This window comes from Miscanthus floridulus, chromosome 9 (genome assembly GCF_019320115.1).
Source record: "Miscanthus floridulus cultivar M001 chromosome 9, ASM1932011v1, whole genome shotgun sequence".
In the NCBI taxonomy this organism is placed as follows: Eukaryota; Viridiplantae; Streptophyta; class Magnoliopsida; order Poales; family Poaceae; genus Miscanthus; species Miscanthus floridulus.
The window spans coordinates 28187864-28208720 of NC_089588.1; the positions used below are offsets into that span (position 1 = coordinate 28187864).

The 20857-nt window shown below is 42.6% G+C and overlaps 1 protein-coding gene across 3 annotated transcripts; it reads right to left on the minus strand.

The window, feature by feature from the left end:
- Window positions 1-13633: 13633 nt before the first annotated feature.
- Window positions 13634-15876, minus strand: LOC136481622 (uncharacterized). Of its 3 annotated transcripts, XM_066478959.1 has the most exons (3): window positions 14882-15876; window positions 14504-14622; window positions 13634-13904 (listed from the first exon to the last, which is right to left on the minus strand). In XM_066478959.1, the coding sequence occupies exons 1-2, from the start codon at window positions 15799-15801 to the stop codon at window positions 14529-14531; spliced, it is 1014 nt and encodes a 337-aa protein (XP_066335056.1). In that variant the 5' UTR covers window positions 15802-15876; the 3' UTR covers window positions 13634-13904; window positions 14504-14528. The 3 variants fall into 3 exon arrangements, 2 of the variants coding, with proteins under 2 accessions (XP_066335056.1, XP_066335057.1); XR_010764798.1 differs by lacking the exons at window positions 14504-14622; window positions 14882-15876 and adding an exon at window positions 14704-14750; XM_066478960.1 differs by lacking the exon at window positions 14504-14622.
- Between the last annotated feature and the right edge of the window lie 4981 nt (window positions 15877-20857).

The window sequence follows — 20857 nt, forward strand, 5'->3', positions numbered from 1 at the left end:
TAAATAAAAAGGTAAAGAAAAAAAGGAGAAAGAGGTAGCGTAGGCGTGTAAGGGAAAGAGGCCACGAGCAACATGTGGCGTAAGCGTGTGGTGGAGAGTCTTCTTGATCGTTCGATCGGATCGTTCACCGGATTGAGAACCAGCGAACGACCGCATGAATGGAATTGGGACTTGCCAGCCCCAGCCCATCTCGTATGCCTATTGTTTCCTATAGTATGTATATCACCTACTTTTTTTTTCTAAAAAACTAAATGTGTGTTTGGTACAGCTCTATGAACAATTTCTTCGTCTCATCGGCCTTGGTGTGTGTGTGTGGGGGGGGGGGGGGGGGGGGGGGGGGGACCTCTGAGCACAGAGCTCCTTAAACTGCAGTGACTAGAGCCGCATGGAGGAGGTGGAACTGAATCTTGACACTAGCTCCAACCTCAATGCTTGAGGATCCACCCGAAAATGCCCCTGCTCCCCATGCACATCAGTGGTCATCCATGACTGCTCATGCAGATGGTGGACATACGATATTGGTGGTTGGCGGAGAGGCGGTCGGGGCGAGGGGAGATGAGTAGATCCCATGGTGCCACCCTAGTCCTCGGTGGATCCCGTGGTGTGGTGGAATGCATCAGGGATGTCGGTGGCGCATGTGGTGGATGAGCCATGAGGAAGGGGGTGGTGGGAGGTCGGGGTGGGGAGGAGGTCGGGTGGAGCTTGTTTCTTTAAGTCTCAAGCCAAGAGCCTTAGCTGTGGTGGGCAACAAAGAGAAAAAAAAGGAAAAAAAGAAGAAATTGTTTTCTCAAACGTTTTTTCTATGAGCTAAGCTTGAGCAAAATAAAATTGCTTGTAGAACTGAAGAAAGAAAGAAGAAACTGCATACGTCCTAAACTGCAGTGTCCAGTGTTCTTTGCCTCCATCTAAGGCTCTTTTTGGTTTGAAGGTATTTTTCTTGTTTCTTACTGTATGTTTTTCCTATAAAATAAACTGATTGCTATAAAATTTCCCCTGAAATTGCTGGGTTCTAAAGGGCGCCTAGATCTGTTGGCTTGCTGTAGCTGTGTAGTACACAGCTCCTTTAAAACACGAATGAATAATTTCCGGGTCCTCGGCAGTTGCATGACACCTGGCGGTCAAAATCAAAGCTAAAGGTACGTGCATGCATGTCACTGCCTACTACACAGAAACAAACCACACACACAGTGACTGTGGATCCAGTAGTTGACAGCTGACGATCGACGTAGGGTTCTGAATTATGTGATGCGGTTGCAAGCTAGGCGAACGTCATCATCGCCGCTCTTTCAGCAGTGCTGTTGACCGCTGATCCAACTGAAGCTCTCATAGTAACCGTACGTTGGCGCAGCGTAGCTTGTGTAGGTTTCCATCAGTGCATACTAGGAACTCGCGTCTCCGATCGGCAGATGAGATCGATGAGGCCCGTTGCACTGTTGGGAACGCGTACGTGTGCTGGCTACCAGTGCAATGCAAGCAAGCTAGCGATGGATGAGCATGCCTAAGTTGCAGACTTGGAGGCAGGAATGCAGGATGGCCATGCATGCAGTCATCATCGATCGTAGGCTAGCTCGTAGCTGCTATACGTAGTAGTAGTACGTATCAACACTCCTTGTTTCCATCGTCAGGTCAAGTCCCGGGCAACGAGGCGAATAAAGCACGCTCGTCCAAGCCAAACAAGGCAAGCCCCGCCCCCCCCCCCCCCCCCCCCCCCCCCCCCCCCCCCCCCCGCGCGCGTTTCCATCTGTCCTCGTTCACGATGCCCCGCCAGGAAACCTGCCGGCGATCCTGTACCCGGCCGCGACATATAGAGCTCCTTCTTTGGATCTGGTTGTGCGTGCATGCGACGACGTGTCCAGCCTATGTAGCCCTTTGCGTGCATGCCGACAAGCTGTACCTACCTACGTACGTACTGCGTGTACGTATACGTGCCACCTCACGTCCGTTACTCTGTTTCCTGGCCTCCTACCTGTACTTACTGTATACATATACCGCGAGTATATCCGTATATATATATGTACATAGGCATGTCATGCGTACGTGCCCCAGATAGTAGTAAGTAGTACTCAAGTTATTTACAGTGACATGGGGTGATAGACGTGCGTGGCTACTGGCTAATAATAGCAACATCTGTCACGTACGAGGTGCGTGAAATCTTACATCGTGCTGTATGTTTCAGAGAAGCCAATAACAGCATATCAACCTCCGCGCCACCAAAAAGTTGTCTTCTCCAATCCTATCCAATTCCAGTAACTCAAGTTATGTACAATCTTATGAAGAGAGGCGGCTAGTAACATCTGTAATAACGTGCGTACGTGAGATCTTGATGACCTAAACACGGAGCAAAGCAAAGCAAAGCAAACCAAAGAAAAGAGTACATGGTCGTACTACCATGTTGGGGACAACAAACTGCATGCGACCTGCTTGTACGTTACAAAGAACGTTTCCATGCGTTTGGATAGATATACACCCAACACATGGTTCAGTGCTAGCTAGCTGTCACACAAAGTGTGGCCGGCCGGTGATCTCCAGTTCGTCACGATCTGGTCCGGTCCTTGCATTGCATGCATGCGCATCATGTACGTGCCCGATCAGCTTATCTAGTATATCCAAAATATGTACCTGCTGGATCGACTTTTTACGTGTTTTTGGTCCATGCGGACACGAATGTGCTACGTATGTGTATGCTCGCATGCAGCAGGCATATGGTCCGTCCGGCGAGTGCTGCACCTGCATGTTTTATCGCATAATGTCAGGTGCCGATCTCCGGGATAGAGAAGTGTAATGTTGCTGGCTGCAATGTATCTATCTTATCTTTGCAGATATAAGCAGTTTATACCGTACGGAAATGAGATCAAGCTTATCTACTAGCAAAACAACAACCGGAATATATACATGTGTGAGCAAATGTCACTATAACACGAGAAGATAATTCTTTTTTTAGCCTACCATTTCGCAACACAATACATATTTAGACACTCTATATGTAATCTCTATTCGATTGTTAACTCAAACTCTAGCTCTTATTTGGTTGCATGTTAGCTCGAAACTCTAGTCTCTGCTTATAGCTCTTTTTCAAATTTTCATGCAGCCTTCAAAAGGGAAAACAGAGAAATGCATGGGAATTGAATTAATAATATGCAGAGGCATGAAATTCAGGTAGCATTTTATATTACTGGAAAAACGGCAAAAATAAAAATGGCTGGCTGCTAGCTTCCCTTGCCTATCTCCAATAACTATGCAAAAGCAATTGAATGTGCGCAAGTTACCGGAAACCTGCTAGCTTCCTCGTTTGCTATGCCTCGGCAGGAAACCTGCCGCTGCCGGGCTGGTGTGACCCTGCTGCATTCATGCAGCTATGTTGGCTTTTGTTTGGACGTCCATGCAGCACGCTACATTGTAGCACTGTACACCCTGTTACGTGCACGGAGACAAAAGTGTGTGCCACCTCAGTTCAGTTATTCCATTACTCTCAGTCTACGGAAGCGTGCAGTCAATCATTCCAATAAAGTAGTTTTGAGATAGTACATTAAACCATTTTTTTTGTATAATACGTTAAACAAGATCTTACGCTAAACCTTTATTTTTGCTGTACGTACGCTAACACGATTGGAGTGCCTTGGTAGTACGTACTTGCTTGTATGTTACAAACAATGTTTCCATTTGTTTGGATAGATATGCATGTCGCAATAGCCACCTGCACCCAACACATGATTCGATCGATCGGGCTGCGTCAGAAAGCGTTGCCCGGTGATCGTCGCCGCGATCTGGTCCATGCATGTGACTATGATGGATCCTTCACGTTTGTAACTACCAACTTTTTACGTGTTTTGTCATTCATTCACGTGTATGAATACGGTGCTTTGCAGCATGTGTGGTCTGTGGTTGGTAAGTCTAGGTGCTACGTGTCTCCAAGAGTCTTTCTTAGACTTACTCTCTAAATCATCATCTTGAGAGGTATTTGAGTAAAAGCCACTCTTTATATCATTCTATTCTCCAACAATTTTTCTATAACTTGTGCGTACTTTAGAGATAAGCAACACTCTCGAACTTTGGCTAGCAAGAAATCCAGAATAGGGGAAAGCAATATTTGCATATCTAATTAAAGAAGGAGTTAGAGGTTTTTTCCACTAAAATCTCTATTCCCTATTAATTAGGAAAGATATAAAGAGACTGTTGGAGTTACTCTTAGATCTCTTTATAACTCATTTAGAGTTGCTCTTTATATTCAACATGTTAGCTCTTAGATCTCGAAATAGTCATCACAACCAATTATATCTAATAACTAATGTCATCACATGTAATTATATTTTCATGTATCCACAAACACAAATACATATTCGTTATTGTACTATAGTCATGATCAATTATAGATCAAACGGATACATAGAAATGTTTGAACATATATGTTACATCAAGTCTTGAAATTCACTAATATTCATTTTTACTTAAATCGAGCCTAGGAAAATCATGAGGTCTCTGTATTCTGGCTGTGCTAACTTAGAGGATCATCAAAATATGTCCCTTCACAATGAATAATTTCACACATGATGAACCAGCACATGTCAATGCATATGTTTCTGATGTCCATATCAGTGAGAGTATTGGCAGTCGAGTTGCAACGACAAAACTGCAAAGAAAAATTGTACTCCATCATATATTTATAAGTGATCAATGGTTTTTCAATAGAAATGAAAAACTTGATATAGCACTATTACTTACATCGCTAGGGTTTGTGGCGTATCTCTCATTATCTCTGAGATACTCGCACACGTAGTAGCCATAGAGGATGGATCCAGGTTAGTTGCATGCTACATATACAAAGGAGAGGACCTCTTTAATATACTACTCACATACGACATTTATTTTAAAATTACCAGCCAATGGGTCTTTATCTCCACGGACTTCTTTGTTCGTTTTACATTGTATTTTCCACCCATGAACTTGTGCCACGTGTACGCACTACTGAGTTTGAACAATACCCCGAATTCAATTCCAAACTATCATCACAAATATAAAAATATTTTTGTATGCATGAATATCTCATCTTACCTTTGTATAAGCTTCATGAATTTTGTGTACTTCTCCACCGGGTAATCAGTAGGGTCAAGGACCGACATGTTTTCATCCTTGGCCCAGATCATTATACAAATTCAGTGGTCACTGTATGAATATAATTAAAGCATGTGTTAAGGCCAGAAGTCTGTTACTAAAACTCATTAATAAAGAATAGGTAAAGCTAGACATACACAAAGCTATAGGGGACCATTACACATTGTCTATCTTGAAATTCAAGCATTGCATTTCCTGTGTAGGTAGCCACTTCATGGTGGAGTTTTTTTTTTTTACATTTCATGTCCATACATGTCCTCGTCTGTCTTGGCTTGAAGAGTGTCGTGATCTAGTCCAATCCTCGAAATGTGCTCAACTAGTAGAGAAACTACCTGTACTCCCAGTTCTCAACCCCCTTCAGTCCCGGTTTTGGAATCGGAAGCATTTTGTACAAACTAAAGTATGAAACTAACGTGTGTGTATATATATATATATATATATATATATATATATATATATATATATATTGTATGTTATTTTATGTACATATAATATGTGTATATATATATATATTATAAATAAAGCTTGCATTGTATATTCTATCATATTCTTGGCATAACAAATTCACTCCACCTGGTTTGGCTTTCATGTTTCGTTCACGTCATTGTAGAACTCGCCGGTGGGGTTTAGGACCTGGTCATTAAGAAATCCTGCTATGGTCTCTTGAATTACTTTCAGTTGGTCATGTCGTATGACTTTTTCCTTCAACCATAGAGTCTTCAATAAAAGTTAAAGGAAAAGTATTAATATATATATATGTGTTGGTCACGTGATTACTTATATATATGAGCAATAAAAGAAATTGTGAATATATGAATATATTTATATAACGTACTTTGAGGTTCTCTTCAGGAGTTCTTTTTTAGTACGCCATGATGAACTCGCAAACATAGTATCCGCAGTAGTTGTTCCCCTGTTCTTGCCTCAGAACCCACTTTTACGAGAAAAAAGATCCGGTGAATTGAAAGCATGCAGGTGTTAATTGAATTATATATATGTAGGTGTTAATTGAATTATATATATGTGTGTGTGTGTGTGTAGCTAGTACTTACTTTGTGTGCGATTACATCTAGTGGTGCTTTGTAATGTTTCATGTGGTGTTCCTCAATTAAACTTTTCCAAACACTGCGCCCAATAAAATAAAAAATTAATTTGGCCTTTAATAATTATTGCAGTTAAGATATCGGGGTATATATAGTTGCTAAAGAGACCAAATTACCCTTGGATAATATCTATCATGTCTTGGTACTCTATTTGCTCTTTTCTTAATGAGTCTAAGATGCTCAACCGACTATTGGCCATATCGATGACCATCAATATTCAGTGATTGCTGCATATGTTTTTATACACAAATATGATCGACATTAACTAGACAAATAACATATATATATATATATATATATATATATATATATATATATATATATATATATATATATATATATATATGGGAGATAGCTTAGCTACTAAGCAAATAACTGAACAAATGTCTATATGATTGACATTAATTATTTAACACTCACTTGAAGTTGTAGGGGAAGAGCATGTCCTTGTTTTGTTGGTTCATTAAGAACCTCATGAGAGTTTTCTCGAGTTCAGCTTTCCATTGAGGTAGGAGATTAGGGTATTTGAATACGACATTTGGATCAACGAAACCAACATCATTATCCTTTCTCTTTCTGAGTTCTGTCATCTCATATCTGCATATATAAAAATATAGTGTGAGGATATATAATTTATATATATACATGTAGCTTTATATATATACATTTTAATAGTAGAAAATAATCACACTTACAGACAATAGCAGCTAATGAGACTTTTATCGAGAGAGTCTAGGTGGCATAGCTGGTGTAATTCTGAAAACTCGACATATATAATGTCATCGCCACGGAAGTAATGTTAGTTTCTAACTCTGACAGAAACAAGGGTCTCTCCCCGTTCACACACCGCTATGTACCACTTGTTTAGCAGGTACATTTGCGTACCTAGTTCACCTAAGGCCTCAGGGTTGTATAGACTCTTTCCATGTTCAAATTTCTTCCAAGGATCCACTTTCAGAGCAGATGGTCCTTCAGTGAGCACTTGGGCAAGGTCCAAGCCGGTATCCTCGTAAAACCGAGCCAGGTCCTCAAAATCGATGTCCAGTACGTCTAAGTTTGAACCATATTCATTACGAATGACAAGAAGGGGGACTGATTGTTGCGATTGTTGTCCGAGTTGTGCAACACCTTTCCCTGCTCTAGTCTTTTTCTGCTTCACCTCAAATGACTTGGTGAGAGAGCGGTCATAGTCCAATTCTGGCAGGGTCTTTTGAGATTCTCGCTTTTTCTAGTCCACCTTCTTTCTTAGAAGATCTGGAGGTAGGTAGAAGTACGGTTTCTTCGGGTTCTCCCTCGCTTCTCGTTGCTTTCTTACTTTTTTTGAAGAAACTGCTCACATCTTTTTGTACTGCAGCATTTAATTCCTTTTCACTTTTCTTGTAAGCCAGTTTTTGGGGAATAACTGGATTAGAAGAGGCTTTCTTCTTTGCTAGCTGGTGGGCCAATGGCTTCGTTTGCGGGGTGGACCTCTTAGGAGCTGGCTACTTCTTGGTCATGAAGGGAGGCGGGGCAGCCGTTGGAGACCTCCTTGGAGGTGGCGGCGGTGGCAGCGTTGCATAATCATTGCCTAGAGCACTATGATGATCTGGAGATTGAATAATTGAACTTAGGTTGGCGGAGGCCCTGCTGTGTGAGTAGGGATGAAAACGGATCGGATACGAACGGATATCACTGACATTATATTTGTTTTCACATTTCTAGTCGGATTCGGATTCAAATACGGATAGTATCAGCCATGCCGGATATGATACGATTAGATGTCGACATCATAAATATGCGATTTGAGTATTCGGATACGGATACGGTATCGGATGTTGAATATCCGGACTCGGATACAGACAGATCTGAACTCCTCTAAACGGATTCGGACTTGAATATGGTCAGAAAATATCCATACCATTTTCATCCCTATGTGTGAGTACAAAAAAGAATAATTAGGTATAAGAAATTGTTATTATTAATCATGCATGTCAATAAAAAATTAGTGAAAAAATTGTTTCATTCACTTTTGTCTGCACCTATTGTCTGGTAGTTGAGGAAGCGGCGGTGGACTAGAGACCCCAGGAATAATGATGTAGCGCTTGCGCCATAGTATGAATGTCTTCTCTACTTCTCCTAGAGTCTTCTCCCCATCACCACCTGGAATGTCAAGAGCTAGATCACTAAAACCTTTGTTAACTCTATCCACTGAGACGCTAACATATCCAGGTGGTATTATTGCCCCATGGATTCTTGGTGTCTTGGTAGGATCTGGAGGAAAAAAAACACCGAGAGCCACCATGATTGTGGCATTCTCTTTTAGAATATGTAGCTCACATGATGTAAACGGTGCAGTGATGTCATCCATGGGAAAACGTAGCATTGCGTCATCTTGATTTGGCAACTCTGTGGAAGCGCAGCTGCTTTTCAACTGATCAGGGGGGCTAATATTAATGTTGATTCCTGGATCTAATGCCTGCCTTTGGGCACTCATTGCTATTTGCACTTGCTTTATGATTTCGTCCTGCATTCTAGCTTGCATGTCTTTTTCGCGCTCCTGTGCTTGAAGCAACGCCTCCTGTGACTCACGAACATATTCCTCCAACCTGTTGATCCGCGCTGCTTCCTCATCCTTCCTTCTCTGCCGGCTTCTGTAGGTATCTCTATCGTTAGGGAAACCATGCTCCTAAGAAATGTTCCATCCTAAACCTCTCTTTCGGCCACTGTATTCAGTAGTCCCGATGGCATATGTCAGTTCATCCTTCTCTCTATTGGGACTGAACGCACCAATAGCTTTAGCTTGTAGAGCATAAGAAAATCTTTGTGTTGCTCTTTCGAGTTTTGGGCCATGAACCAACTTCCCGGTCTCTAGGTCCAGTCTTCCCCCATGAGCGAAAAATCAATTCTTCACGCGTTTGGGCCAATTGAGTGATTCTGGTGTGATACCCCTGGCAAGAATGCCCGCTTCTATTTTTTCCCACTTGGGAATGGCAGTCACGTAGCCACCTGACCCCATGCCATGGTGGTATACCTTCTCTTGGGCATTCTCTTGGTTCCTTCTCACCCGTTCCTCACCCTCTTCTGATGTCTTGTACTATACAAAATCATTACAGTAGGGCCTCAACTTCGAGAGCGGGCCACTAGTATTGAAATTGGGCGTTAGGTTCTTCTTGACGTATTTTGTGTATAGGGGTTTCTTCCAAGTCTGAAATTGTGTGGCCATCTTCTTCATAGCCCACTTTCGAACTAGTTCCTTCAATTCATGATCGTTGATAGCATCATAATCATCCGTTTGCAACGTGAAATGTTGAAGGATATTATCCCAAATTAAATTCTTAGCAAGATCAGAGACAAAACTAACATGAGGCCCGTTGATCTTTTGCTTCCATTCATGGGCACTGATCAGAAGTCTGTCCCTTACAAGGCACCCACAATGTTGCACGAATTTCCTTGCATGTGGACCAAGTGGTTCACCTGTCTCGATATTGAATTCCGATATTATGTAGCGCCCTTCCAATGGCTTTTTCGGGCCTCGAATATTTTTGCTTTTCGCCGTTGTGCTCGTCGATCCAGAGGGCTACGTATAAAAAGAATAAATAAATATTATTTGTACACATAATAGATGATAGATATTCAAATATATATATATATATAATATTCAAATATATATATAAATATATATACCTCGCCAGTGTTTTCTTGCATAATATTTTCTTGGTTATCTTCAAGAGCCAGGTATTGACTCCCATCATCTACATCCTGCTGGTCACCATCGGCCAATTGAGTGCCGGTGTTGATAATATCCATCATTTCTTCATCCATGTTGTCTCTCGGGGCAACCATCTAGCTTTTACACCACTAGATATATCTATAAAAAATAAAAACTATATCTATCAAATATCCATCAAATTCTAGCTCAAAAACATGTTTAAATAAATAACCATCTGTACTAGTTGACCTTGCTTACGTGATCATCTCGGCGAGCATTTCTCCACCGGACGGCAGCGTACTTGGCCACGGAAGAGCTCCGATTCTATGAGGAAGGGAACACGGTCTTCCATGACCGTTGCCGCTCTCCCTCATAGAATCAAAGCTCCTCCTTGACGTTCGTTACCGCTCGGTAGAGAACATGCTAGCCGAGATGAACACGGTCTGCCTACATGATCAACTAGTATGGATTTTCTACAATTTTCTAACTATTTTCTAAGTTTTTTATTTCATGGAAAAATTAATTCTAAAAAATAAAAGGCATGATTTCTAAGTATTTCATTTCATGGAAAAATTAATTCTAAGTGACCTGCTCGACATCGGCAAGCTCGCGGGCGTTTGATGGAAAAATTAATTCTAAGTGACTTGCTCGACAAAATTGAGAAAAAACACATGCTCTCATGACCTCACACATCTTCTAAGATCACGTAAGCTTCCATACTAGTTGACCTTGCTTATGTGATCATCTCGGCAAGCATTTCTCCGCTGGACGGCACCGTACCTAGCCACGGAAGAGCTCCGATTCTACGAGGAAGGGAACACGGTCTTCCACGACCGTTGCCGCTCTCCCTCGTAGAATCAAAGCTCCTCCTTGATGTCTGTTACCGCTTGACAGAGAACATACTAGCCAAGATGAACACGGTCTGCAAGTTCAACTAGTACGGATTTTCTACAATTTTCTAACTAGTCCACGCCAAGGAGGTGGAGGTATGCCCGCCCGAGTATGAGAACTACGTGCCCTGCTACTACAACGTCACGGACGCCGTCGAACATCTCGGATTTGGGGGCCGGCTTCGTCATAAGCTACCGCATAAAAAGGAGGAAATGACGAGACACCGGGCCACGCCCGTGCTCCACTGAGCTCGATGGCTCAGCGCAAAATCGCATTAAAAGATTGCCGGCACGAGGGCTCGGCACACGCATCCATCCGATTACAAAAGGTTGGAACAATTAATCCATCATAAACGGATTATATATGGTGGCGGCGGTGGCTCACATCCAAGGTGTCAAACGCGAGGTCCAGCTCCTACAGCCAAAAACATGTTAGAGACTTAGACTTTACTAAAAAACAGTAATAATCTATTCATTACAGGCCGATGGTAAATATGGCTGCCCATCCATTTGTACACTGCATCTCACAGAGCCTAGACTCCACGTCCTACTAATCATATAATATTACTACCTAGCAGGCTAGCACTCTATAATGCTTTTATATTGGCACTGAGACTTGCCATGTAGCAAACAAGGTAACCATCGCTGTGACATGGAATATTCTGTATATATAACTGTGGCCATATATAATCAACCAAAGTTGTTGTAGATCTCTTCTTTTTTTAGAAGTTTTCTATTTTACAAAATGGCTAAATAATGGAATTTGTCAACTAATTTTAGCCAAGCTGTTGGAGTTGCTCTAATAGATTTTTTATTTACATGATAGAATATTTAGTGCTATAGAAACCATCTGAGATGAAGAGCTTGGACTGTCATCCTCTATCAAATGTGCAAAACCCTGCTGCTCTCTTTGGACTTGTGATCCAACGGTGATGGGAATTGTGTCAAGCACATGGTACAATATCCGCGTGGAATGATCACGTTATTGTCGAGCCGACACCAGTTACTGGCAACTATTGAGTGGTGAAGTCAAAACGAAAAAATGCAACAAACACAAGATGGAGCCGATATGACGACGTACAGAATCTCAACAGAACACAGTCACATGTAGCGTGCAGCAAAGGACGCAGCGGAGGCCCGCGACCACGGCACGACTCGACGCCAACCGCTCCAGGCAGCCCGCACCGGCGGGCGCCTGCCTTCTCCGACTCCCAGTGGCGGTGCGCGCGGGCAGTGGACCATGCCACAACACGACGTGTCAACTCCGATGAAAGAGAATCCACCAATGGACAATCGGGGCAGGCGGCGGTCGTAACGTATCCAGTGCCATACAGCAGCAAGTATGTCGCCCACATTCTAGCACCAAGGAGCCTAACATATAAACAGAAGTATGCACCAATTGCAAAGGCTACTAGCTAGCACCAAATCAAAGCGATACATTCATTGAGCAACGGCACTGATCAACGAGTTGGCCATACAACAGCAAGAGAGTGCAGAGGAAGAGGGAGATTGGGCCAAACCTGGAGAAGACGTGCCATAATAGAGATGTTGTGGCCTGCTGTGGATCTTGGAGAAGACTGCGTCTCGTGGATCTAACACAAGAATGAGGGCTTCAAAGTTCAAACATAGCACAGAGACGAGGATGAAGAAGGGGATGAATTGGAGGAGATAGACACCTCGAAGAACCTTGAACCGCTTGGGGGCGAGGTGGGCCGGGGACGAGGACGACGCGAGGCGTGCGCTGGCTGGCCAGAGAAGAAGCGCGTGTGCGCGTGGGGCCGGTGGGGGCGGCGGCGCTGCTAGATCTGATTGGAGAAGATGAGGCGACGGAGAAGAAGGCTTCGGCTACTCGATCCAGTTGGAGAAGAAGGCTGCAGAGATAGAGAGGAAGAGAACTAAGGGAGAAGAGCATGGTTTATAAAGGGGGACCTGTAGTCCTGGGTGATTGTTTGAATCGGGACTAAAGGTTCTTTAGTCTCGGGTGATGATTATAACCAGGACTAAAGGTCTGACCTTTAGTCTCGGGTGTAGCCACGGCTTGGGAGTAAAGGGGATTTTGGCGGGCCACGAAAACACAGCCCATCTTTAGTAGTCCCGGGTGATGGTTAGAACCGGGACTAAAGGCTCTTTAGTCCCGGGTGATGGTTAGAACCGGGACTAAAGATATGACCTTTAGTCTCGGGTGGTTGGTCCACCCGGGAGTAAAGGTGGGCTGCAGTTTGGCTTCCCGCCAGTTTGTAGAAGTTTTTCCTTTTTATATATTTCTTTTTTATAAATATGAAGAGAGTTTTTAATTGCCTAGTAAATAAAATATTAGCAAAAAAAAATACAAAAAGAATTCCAGGACCTGGTTTTGCATTATTGTACATAAGAAAAATCGGTAACCTAAACTCTTTTGTTTTACCATATAAATATTTAACATAGTGTAAATAATAATCATAATTTTCACCATGCAAAAATGTACTACTTAATTAAAAGGGGCTCTTGCGTTTGTACCCTTGTTTTGTATTGTGATTTTACCCCTATTTTTTTGACTTTGTGAATTTACCCCTACTGTTTCATTCACGAAGCACCAGTTTACCCCTGCTCCGTCATCCACCCCTAACGGTGTTAAACTTTGTACAAAGGACATAAATGCCTATGCGATTTTACCCCTGTTTGTTATGCCTAATTGTGATTTTACCCTGATTTGGAATGAGACTTTTTATTGTATGCCATATTGCAATTATTTGAACTCAGATTTAATATTGATAAATATTCAAAATTTTGGCAGCACCTTTGCTATATTTTGCTAGCATCATGACAACAATATAAAGCACATATAAAACACATAAGAAAAATCATGGAGAACCACAACATTTCAAAGTCTACCATACAACATGTCAACATGTCCACAAAAGTTGTGAAAAAAAAACATGTCCACAAAAGCTACAGGTCTACACCATGTCACATGTCCACAAAAGCAACTGCACCATGTCAACATATCCACAAAAGAAACAAGTCTGCACCATGTAAACATGTGCACAAAAGCTACATCCATCTCATTCAAGGACCACCTAGAGACCTAACAAACTAGCTAGCCTTCCTCCTGTTCGCCCTCCTCTTCCCCTCCCTCTGAAAAGCATTGAACAGGTTGGTTAGTAATGATTACATCAACAAATAAGTGCATGGATCATGATAGTGTGTAACTATATTACTGTAGAGAATAGCAAACTATGATAGGTTGACAGGCAGAACTAACAATTGCAAATACCAAAAGGTCTGTGTCATTTTCATTTGAACCTTAGATCCATTTATCCCATGGCCAATTGGCTATGAATGGCACAGGATGAGAACATGACATCCGAGGAGCGAGAGAAGATGGGCCAGGCATTCACAGTTCATTACTTCACTTATGAGAAAGGAATCCAGAAGTACTTAATCTGGGGTCTGACTGCCCGCATCTTGATCCATGCTGCTTCAGTTGTATACCAGCGACCACCAGACTTTATAGAGCGAAGGGCACATTTCAAATTGCCAAAGCTTACAAAGGACTGCTCTTCAATGCTAGCAGGACCTACTAAACACTAGTGCCTACACTGCTATCTCAACTATACGCTATTTGGAGTACAGATCTACAGGATATTGCACCAGCAGAGTTTATAGAATCAAAGAGGAGTCCAAATCACTTGATGTCATGTTAATTTAGATACTTTCTACAATCTTCTACTTACACAATAGTAGCAACTGCACCATGACTTACATTGGCTCATTGCTACCCTCTCCTGATTCTCTTCCTCTTCCCCTTCCCCTTCCTCTTCCTCTTCCCCTTCCCCTCCCAGTAGCACTTGCACTAAAAAGAGAGGAAACATGATTTCAATATTATCAGATTATGCCACGAGTAGAAGTGAGCACCAATAGAACCATGACTTACATTGGCTCACTGCTGCCCTCTCCTGATTCTCTTCCTCTTCCCCTTCCCCTTCCCCTTCCTCTTCCTCTTCCCCTTCCCCTCCCAGTAGCACTTGCACTAAAAAAGAGAGGAAACATGATTTCAATATTATCAGATTATGCCACGAGTAGAAGTGAGCACCAATAGAACCATGACTTACATTGGGTCATCGTTGTCCTCTTGTGATCCATGTTGTGAAGAATTGAGCCTTCTCTTTTGACTAGCAGTGAGACCTCCTTGGCAAGTCTTGGCTAAATGCCCTGGTTCATGGCACTCAGAACACAATCTTCTTTTCTTGCTACTGCTGACCTCATCATATGCCTTGAACCTAGACTTTTTAGGTCTCCCAGGTTTCCTTCTCAATTTAGGCTTATGGATTTTGTAGCCTAAGTCAACACGTGGCCAAAGATCTTTGGATGTCATTGGACTGAAAGTACCTGCATATGCCTTTCTCAACCTTTCAATAGAGAAGTATTCATGGACAAAGTCATCCATTTGAACCTCTCTACTAAGCTTTGCAATGAAAGCTAGAGCATGGCTGCAAGGCTTTCCAGTCACTTGCCAAGCCCTACAGGTACATGTCTTTAATTCCAAGTTAACTGCATGCCTAAATCTGTTGACTGTCACTTCCGCTTTTCCAGGCCCACAAAATAAGACATCATGGTCCTTAATGGCCTTCGATTTAGCATTCAGATCTTTGATGATATCTGGGATTATTTTTCCAGACATCTTTCTAGCATTCTTTGATCTCAAGACAAATTTCTCAATGACCATTTGTCTTATCTTGTCATGCATTTCCACAATATGATGTTCCTTTGTTTTTGACACCCAACTATTGAAACTCTCAGAAAGATTATTGTTGATGTAATCTACCTTGCAATCTTCTAAGAATTTGCTTCTACTCCATATGTATGGATGGTTCTCATCCAACCATTCAAGTGCCTTAGGATCCTTCTCTTCTATATTCCTCATGAAGAAGTTGAACTTGGCAGTTGTGAAGCTCTTGGCAGCTGCCCACATATTCTTCCCATAAAGAGTGCCACTGTAACTTTTCTTCATGTTCTTCCACAAATGCCTCATACACTCTCTATGCTCAATTCCTGGATAGACATCTTCAACAGCAACTTCAATTCCCTTGCCTGCATCTGTACTGATGACCAAACCTGTGTGACATAATTGACATATGTTAGGTAACTTCAATTCCCTTGCCTGCATCTGTACTGATGACCAAACCTGTGTGTCATCCCGCAGTAAGTCCACAACTCTATCACAAACCCATCTATTTGAGGCCATGGACTGACCACACTTGTTGAAAGAACCACAAGTGTGCTTTGGTCCACTTGTCTTCACCTACAACATAATAATGACAATCCAACATTTTGTTAGCAAATTACATCTCAAGTCAATACACTACATTATGGAAAGAGGACCAAATTACCTTGCATCCAACGTACTTCTTGCTTGTAGACGCGAAAAAGACCACTTACAACCCTCATCAGCTCTCTTGCATATGGCTCTGAATCTTTCTTGATCTTTTTTGACAACCTTAAAAGCATGGTCATGCAAGATAGCATGATGTGTAACTGCAGACTTGCACTGATCAACATCTGGAAACACCACATCTACATCAATGCATGGATCATCAGGATCATACGAAAACATGGGAGCATCATACTCATCTACATCATCAAGTATTTCACCATCAGGATCAAACTCTGGATCAGAGCAATCATCATCAGAGTCGGAAGATGCTCCTAAATCAGTGTCATAGCTGCTGTCAGAGAATATGCCCTTATCATCAGCTCCAACCTCCTCCTCATCTCCTACCCCCTTATCATCATCTCCAACCTCCTCCTCATCTCCTACCCCCTCATCATCATCGCCTACCCCCTCATCATCATCATCATCATCATCATTTGTTGCTCCCTCATTTGTGGTGGCTCCCTCATTTGTGCTCCCCTCAATTAGGTGTATTCTACTCCTCACATTAGGATGACACCTACGTTTGGTTGGTGAAAACTGCAGTGGCCCTTCAAAATCATTTATCTGGGCATTGATGCAAGCTACCCCCTTGTCTACATTGAGTACAAACCACTCTAAAAGATGTTCATCAGTTTTCATCTCAAATGAATCATTTTCCAAATCACGCCATAAGGTTATGTATTGCTTAGACCCCCACATGCAATGCTCAGCTACGAAATCAACCAACTGCAGCAACCCAAAGCTATGTATGTCATCAACAACTTTAGTTGGCAAAGTTTTACCCTGCTGCCATGACTTTGGACCATTGTCTGGCAAGCTGAAAAAAGATCGAATTCTAACTACAACTCGTATACCCCTGTGATTTGGCCTACAAACCACAGAAGTAGTATGCGGTTAGTTTATCCAACTCAAACCATCAACAATGCACTCTCTGGCAAAAAAAACCCAACAGTAGATAATGGTTAGGGTTTGTTGAAACCACCTTTGCTCTTCCATGTTGGTCGATTTGACAGATCTCGTGCGTTAAGCTGTCGTCGGCGCCATCCACGTAGCAGAAATGAGCCACATGCCTATCTCGCACCAAAATGAACATAGTCAATATCTAAGACTATTTTACAGGATTTCACAACGCAAGGTGATAATGAAGACATTTACATTGAGCTCCAATTAAGTGAGGGAAATATGAATATAGCTAAGGAAGGACTAGTGAAGAAGTTTAAGCTGACAACAACAATTGGAACATACAAAGGTAGCTGGTTCCACGTATACCATCACCAGAATAATTGAAGTTGTTGACAACACTACACTGAGGATCACAGAACTGCCAATCCGCCGTTGGACTCACTTGTCCAGGCAACCAGAGGTAAAACTACGAAATCATTTTACACAATGCCAGAGTATGAAGAATGGAGAACGAATTTAGGAGCAAGTGCAAGTTCATGGACTATAAAATACTACAAGGTTTGTTTATGCTGGATCAACACTAAATCTGCAAACTGATTTTTAGCCTGGAACGTATATTGACCAACAAGAGAAAAAAGTTAAGTATAGTGATTTCATCAACAAAGAGCTGATACTCTTCTCCATGGCGGACCTGCAGCGATCAATACCTTCAATGGTTGATGGCCTTAAACCAGGTCAGAGGAAGATTCTGTTTTGCTCATTCAAGAGGAATTTTGTTAAGGAAGCTAAGGTGCGTCTGTTGTTTACCTTTCCTTGCATTACAGATTATCTAGGGTTTATTTATTGGAATGGCTCAGAATTTTGTTGGCAGCAATAACATCAATCTTATGTACCCTGGTGGTCAGTTTGGCACCAGAGCTCAGGTGGGATAACAGGGCAAAAGTTAGTACTTGTGAGGATACGAATCGAGATTCCGTCGGAAGCAAGGGGAGCACGAATAAGGAAGGATTCAATTCAAGGCGGGCGCGGTCGCTCACCCGTCGGGAGCCGGAGATGGGCGCCGCGGAGATCCGTGGCCAGGCGTCGTCGGGAGCTGCGTCCAGGAACCGGATCCACCCGCTCCGCCCGCCCTGATGCCGCTCCACCCGCCCCGATGCCGCACCTGCTCTGCCCGCCCTGATGCCGACGCTGCTTCGTGCCGCCGCACCCACACCGCACGCTCCGTCGCCTGGAACCGCGCCGCCCGCTCCCTCCCTCTCCGATGCGGTCCGATGGAGTCGAGAAACAGCCAGAAAGGATAAGGGGCAGTCTTGGCATTTGGACTTTCCTTTTTAGGTTTGGAATTTTTTTAATTCATCTATTCGATGGCCATCTGACGGACGTCCAAAGCAGGGGCAGACGGACACTTCAGTTCAAAATAACAAGGGCAAAAACACAAAGTTAAAAAAATAGGGGCAAAATCACAATTGGAGTACTGAACAAGGGCAAGAACACAATTCTCCCTAATTAAAATCATTAAATCTATTGCTTTTCGACAGGAAATTAGTTTTCACATCTTATTGACGTTGATCATTTATTTTTTCATCACACATTCTCCACAGGAAATCCACCGTCAAGCAGAAAATTCATTTAAATGGTAGAAAATATGAATACACGATAGAAATATGAATACACTATATATATCAAGCGGGCACAGTAGTGAACTTCTTCTTAACGTATATCCCTTGGTTATGATCGCGCCGTAACCATGGAGTGTCCTCATCATTTAACTAGATGCTTGGGTCATTGTTCACTGTGAAGCATGGAATTCAGTCATAATCTTCTGATATGTCTGACTTGTCTTCAATTTTGATGATGTTTCTTTTCCCTGAAAGAACTATGTGACACTTTGTCTCATTGATTGGGTCGTTGTTGTTTTTCCCTCTCTTCGGTTTTGTAGACATGTCCTTGACATAGAACACCTGATTCACATCCTTGGCAAGGACGAATAGTTCGTCTTTGTACCAAATATTGTTGAGGTCCATGGTTGTCATTCCATACTAGTTGTCAACTGCTACCCTGCCTCCAGTCGCCTTTACCCATTGGCACTTGAACAAAGGTACCTTAAAAGTAGGTGCATAGTTTAGTTCCCATATCTCCTATATGCGGCCATAATATGTTTGCTTATTTCCATTAGGTCGGTAGCACCTATGCGGACACCACTATTTTGGTTGGTGCTCCTTTTATCTTGGGCTACTGTGTAAAATGTATTCCCATTTATCTCGTACCCTTTGTATGTGAGGATATGCCACGATGACTGCCTAGCCAACAAATACAGTTGCTCATCAATACTCTCATCACTCTGACATTCTTTTCGCAACCAGTCGCTGAAAGTTTCCATGTGTTGACGCATAATCCAAGCTTCAGACTTCCCTGGAAACTTAGATCGGAGCAACTCTTTATGTGTCTCGATATACGGATCCACCAAGGAGGAGTTTTGCAGAACTATGTAGTGCGCTTTATTAAAATAATTGTCCTATGTACCAATATATATTTTCTTCCCTAGTGTCCCCTTTCCACTTAGTCTCCCCTCATGTCGCGATTCAGGAACACCAATCGGGTCAAGGTCGGGAATAAAGTCAACACAAAACTCAATGACCTCCTCTGTTCCATAACCCTTAGCGATGCTTCCTTCTGGCCGAGCATGGTTGTGAACATATTTCTTTAGGACTCCCATGAACCTCTCAAAGGGGAACATGTTGTGTAGGAACATAGGACCGAGAATGCTAATCTCCTTGACCAGGTGAACTAGGAGGTGTGTCATGATATTAAAGAAGGAAGGAGGGAACACCAACTCAAAGCTGATAAGACATTGAACCACATCATTCTGTGGTTTAGCTAGATCTATTGGATCGATTGCCTTCTGAGAAATTGCATTGAGGAATGCACATAGCTTCACGGTGGCTAGACGTACATTTGGAGGTAGAATTCCTCTTAATGCAACTAGAAGCAATTACGTCATGAGCATGTGGCAGTCATGGGACTTTAAGTTTAGGAATTTCTTCTCTAGCACATTTATTATACCCTTTATATTCGAGGAGAATCTAGATGGTACCTTGATGTTTGCTAGGCATTCAAACATGCTTTCCTTCTCTTCTTTGCTAAGAGTGTAGCTGGCAGGACTTAAGTAATGGCATCCATCATCTGTCTTCTTTGGATGTAGGTTGTCTCATTCTTTCAAACATTGCAGGTCCTATCATGCTTCAAGTGTGTCTTTAGGCTTCCCATACACACCCAAGAAGCCTAGCAGGTTCACACAAAGATTCTTCATCAGGTGCATCACGTCGATCGCACTACGGACCTCTAGGACTTGCTAATAGGGTAGCTCCCAAAATATGGACTTCTTCTTCACATGGGTGCGTGACCATCGGCATTGTTCGGAACATGTTCGCTGCCATGTGCCTTTCCAAATACTACTTTCACATCCTTGACCATATTGAGTACATCCTCACTAGTTCGGTTGCCCGGCTTGGTTTGGTGGTCTGCCTTACCTTTAAAATGCTTGCCTTACTTTCTTAGGGGGCGATTCGCAGGAAGAAATCGACAATGGCCAAGGTACACGACCTTTTGACATTTTTTCAAGAATATACCTTTAATATCATTGAAACAGTGTGTGCATGCATTATATCCCTTTTTTGATTGTCCTGAAAGATTACTTAGAGCAGGCCAATCATTGATTGTTACGAACAACAATGCTCGTAGGTCAAAGTGC

Bases quoted from the DNA above. Each gene is read 5' to 3' on its own strand.
- LOC136481622 (XM_066478959.1), bottom strand. From the start codon at position 15,801: ATGAGGCATTTGTGGAAGAACATGAAGAAAAGTTACAGTGGCACTCTT. The intron at 14,623-14,881 runs GTAAGTCATGGT...CTCTCTTTTTAG, and splicing joins GAGGACAACGATGACCCAAT to TGCAAGTGCTACTGGGAGGG.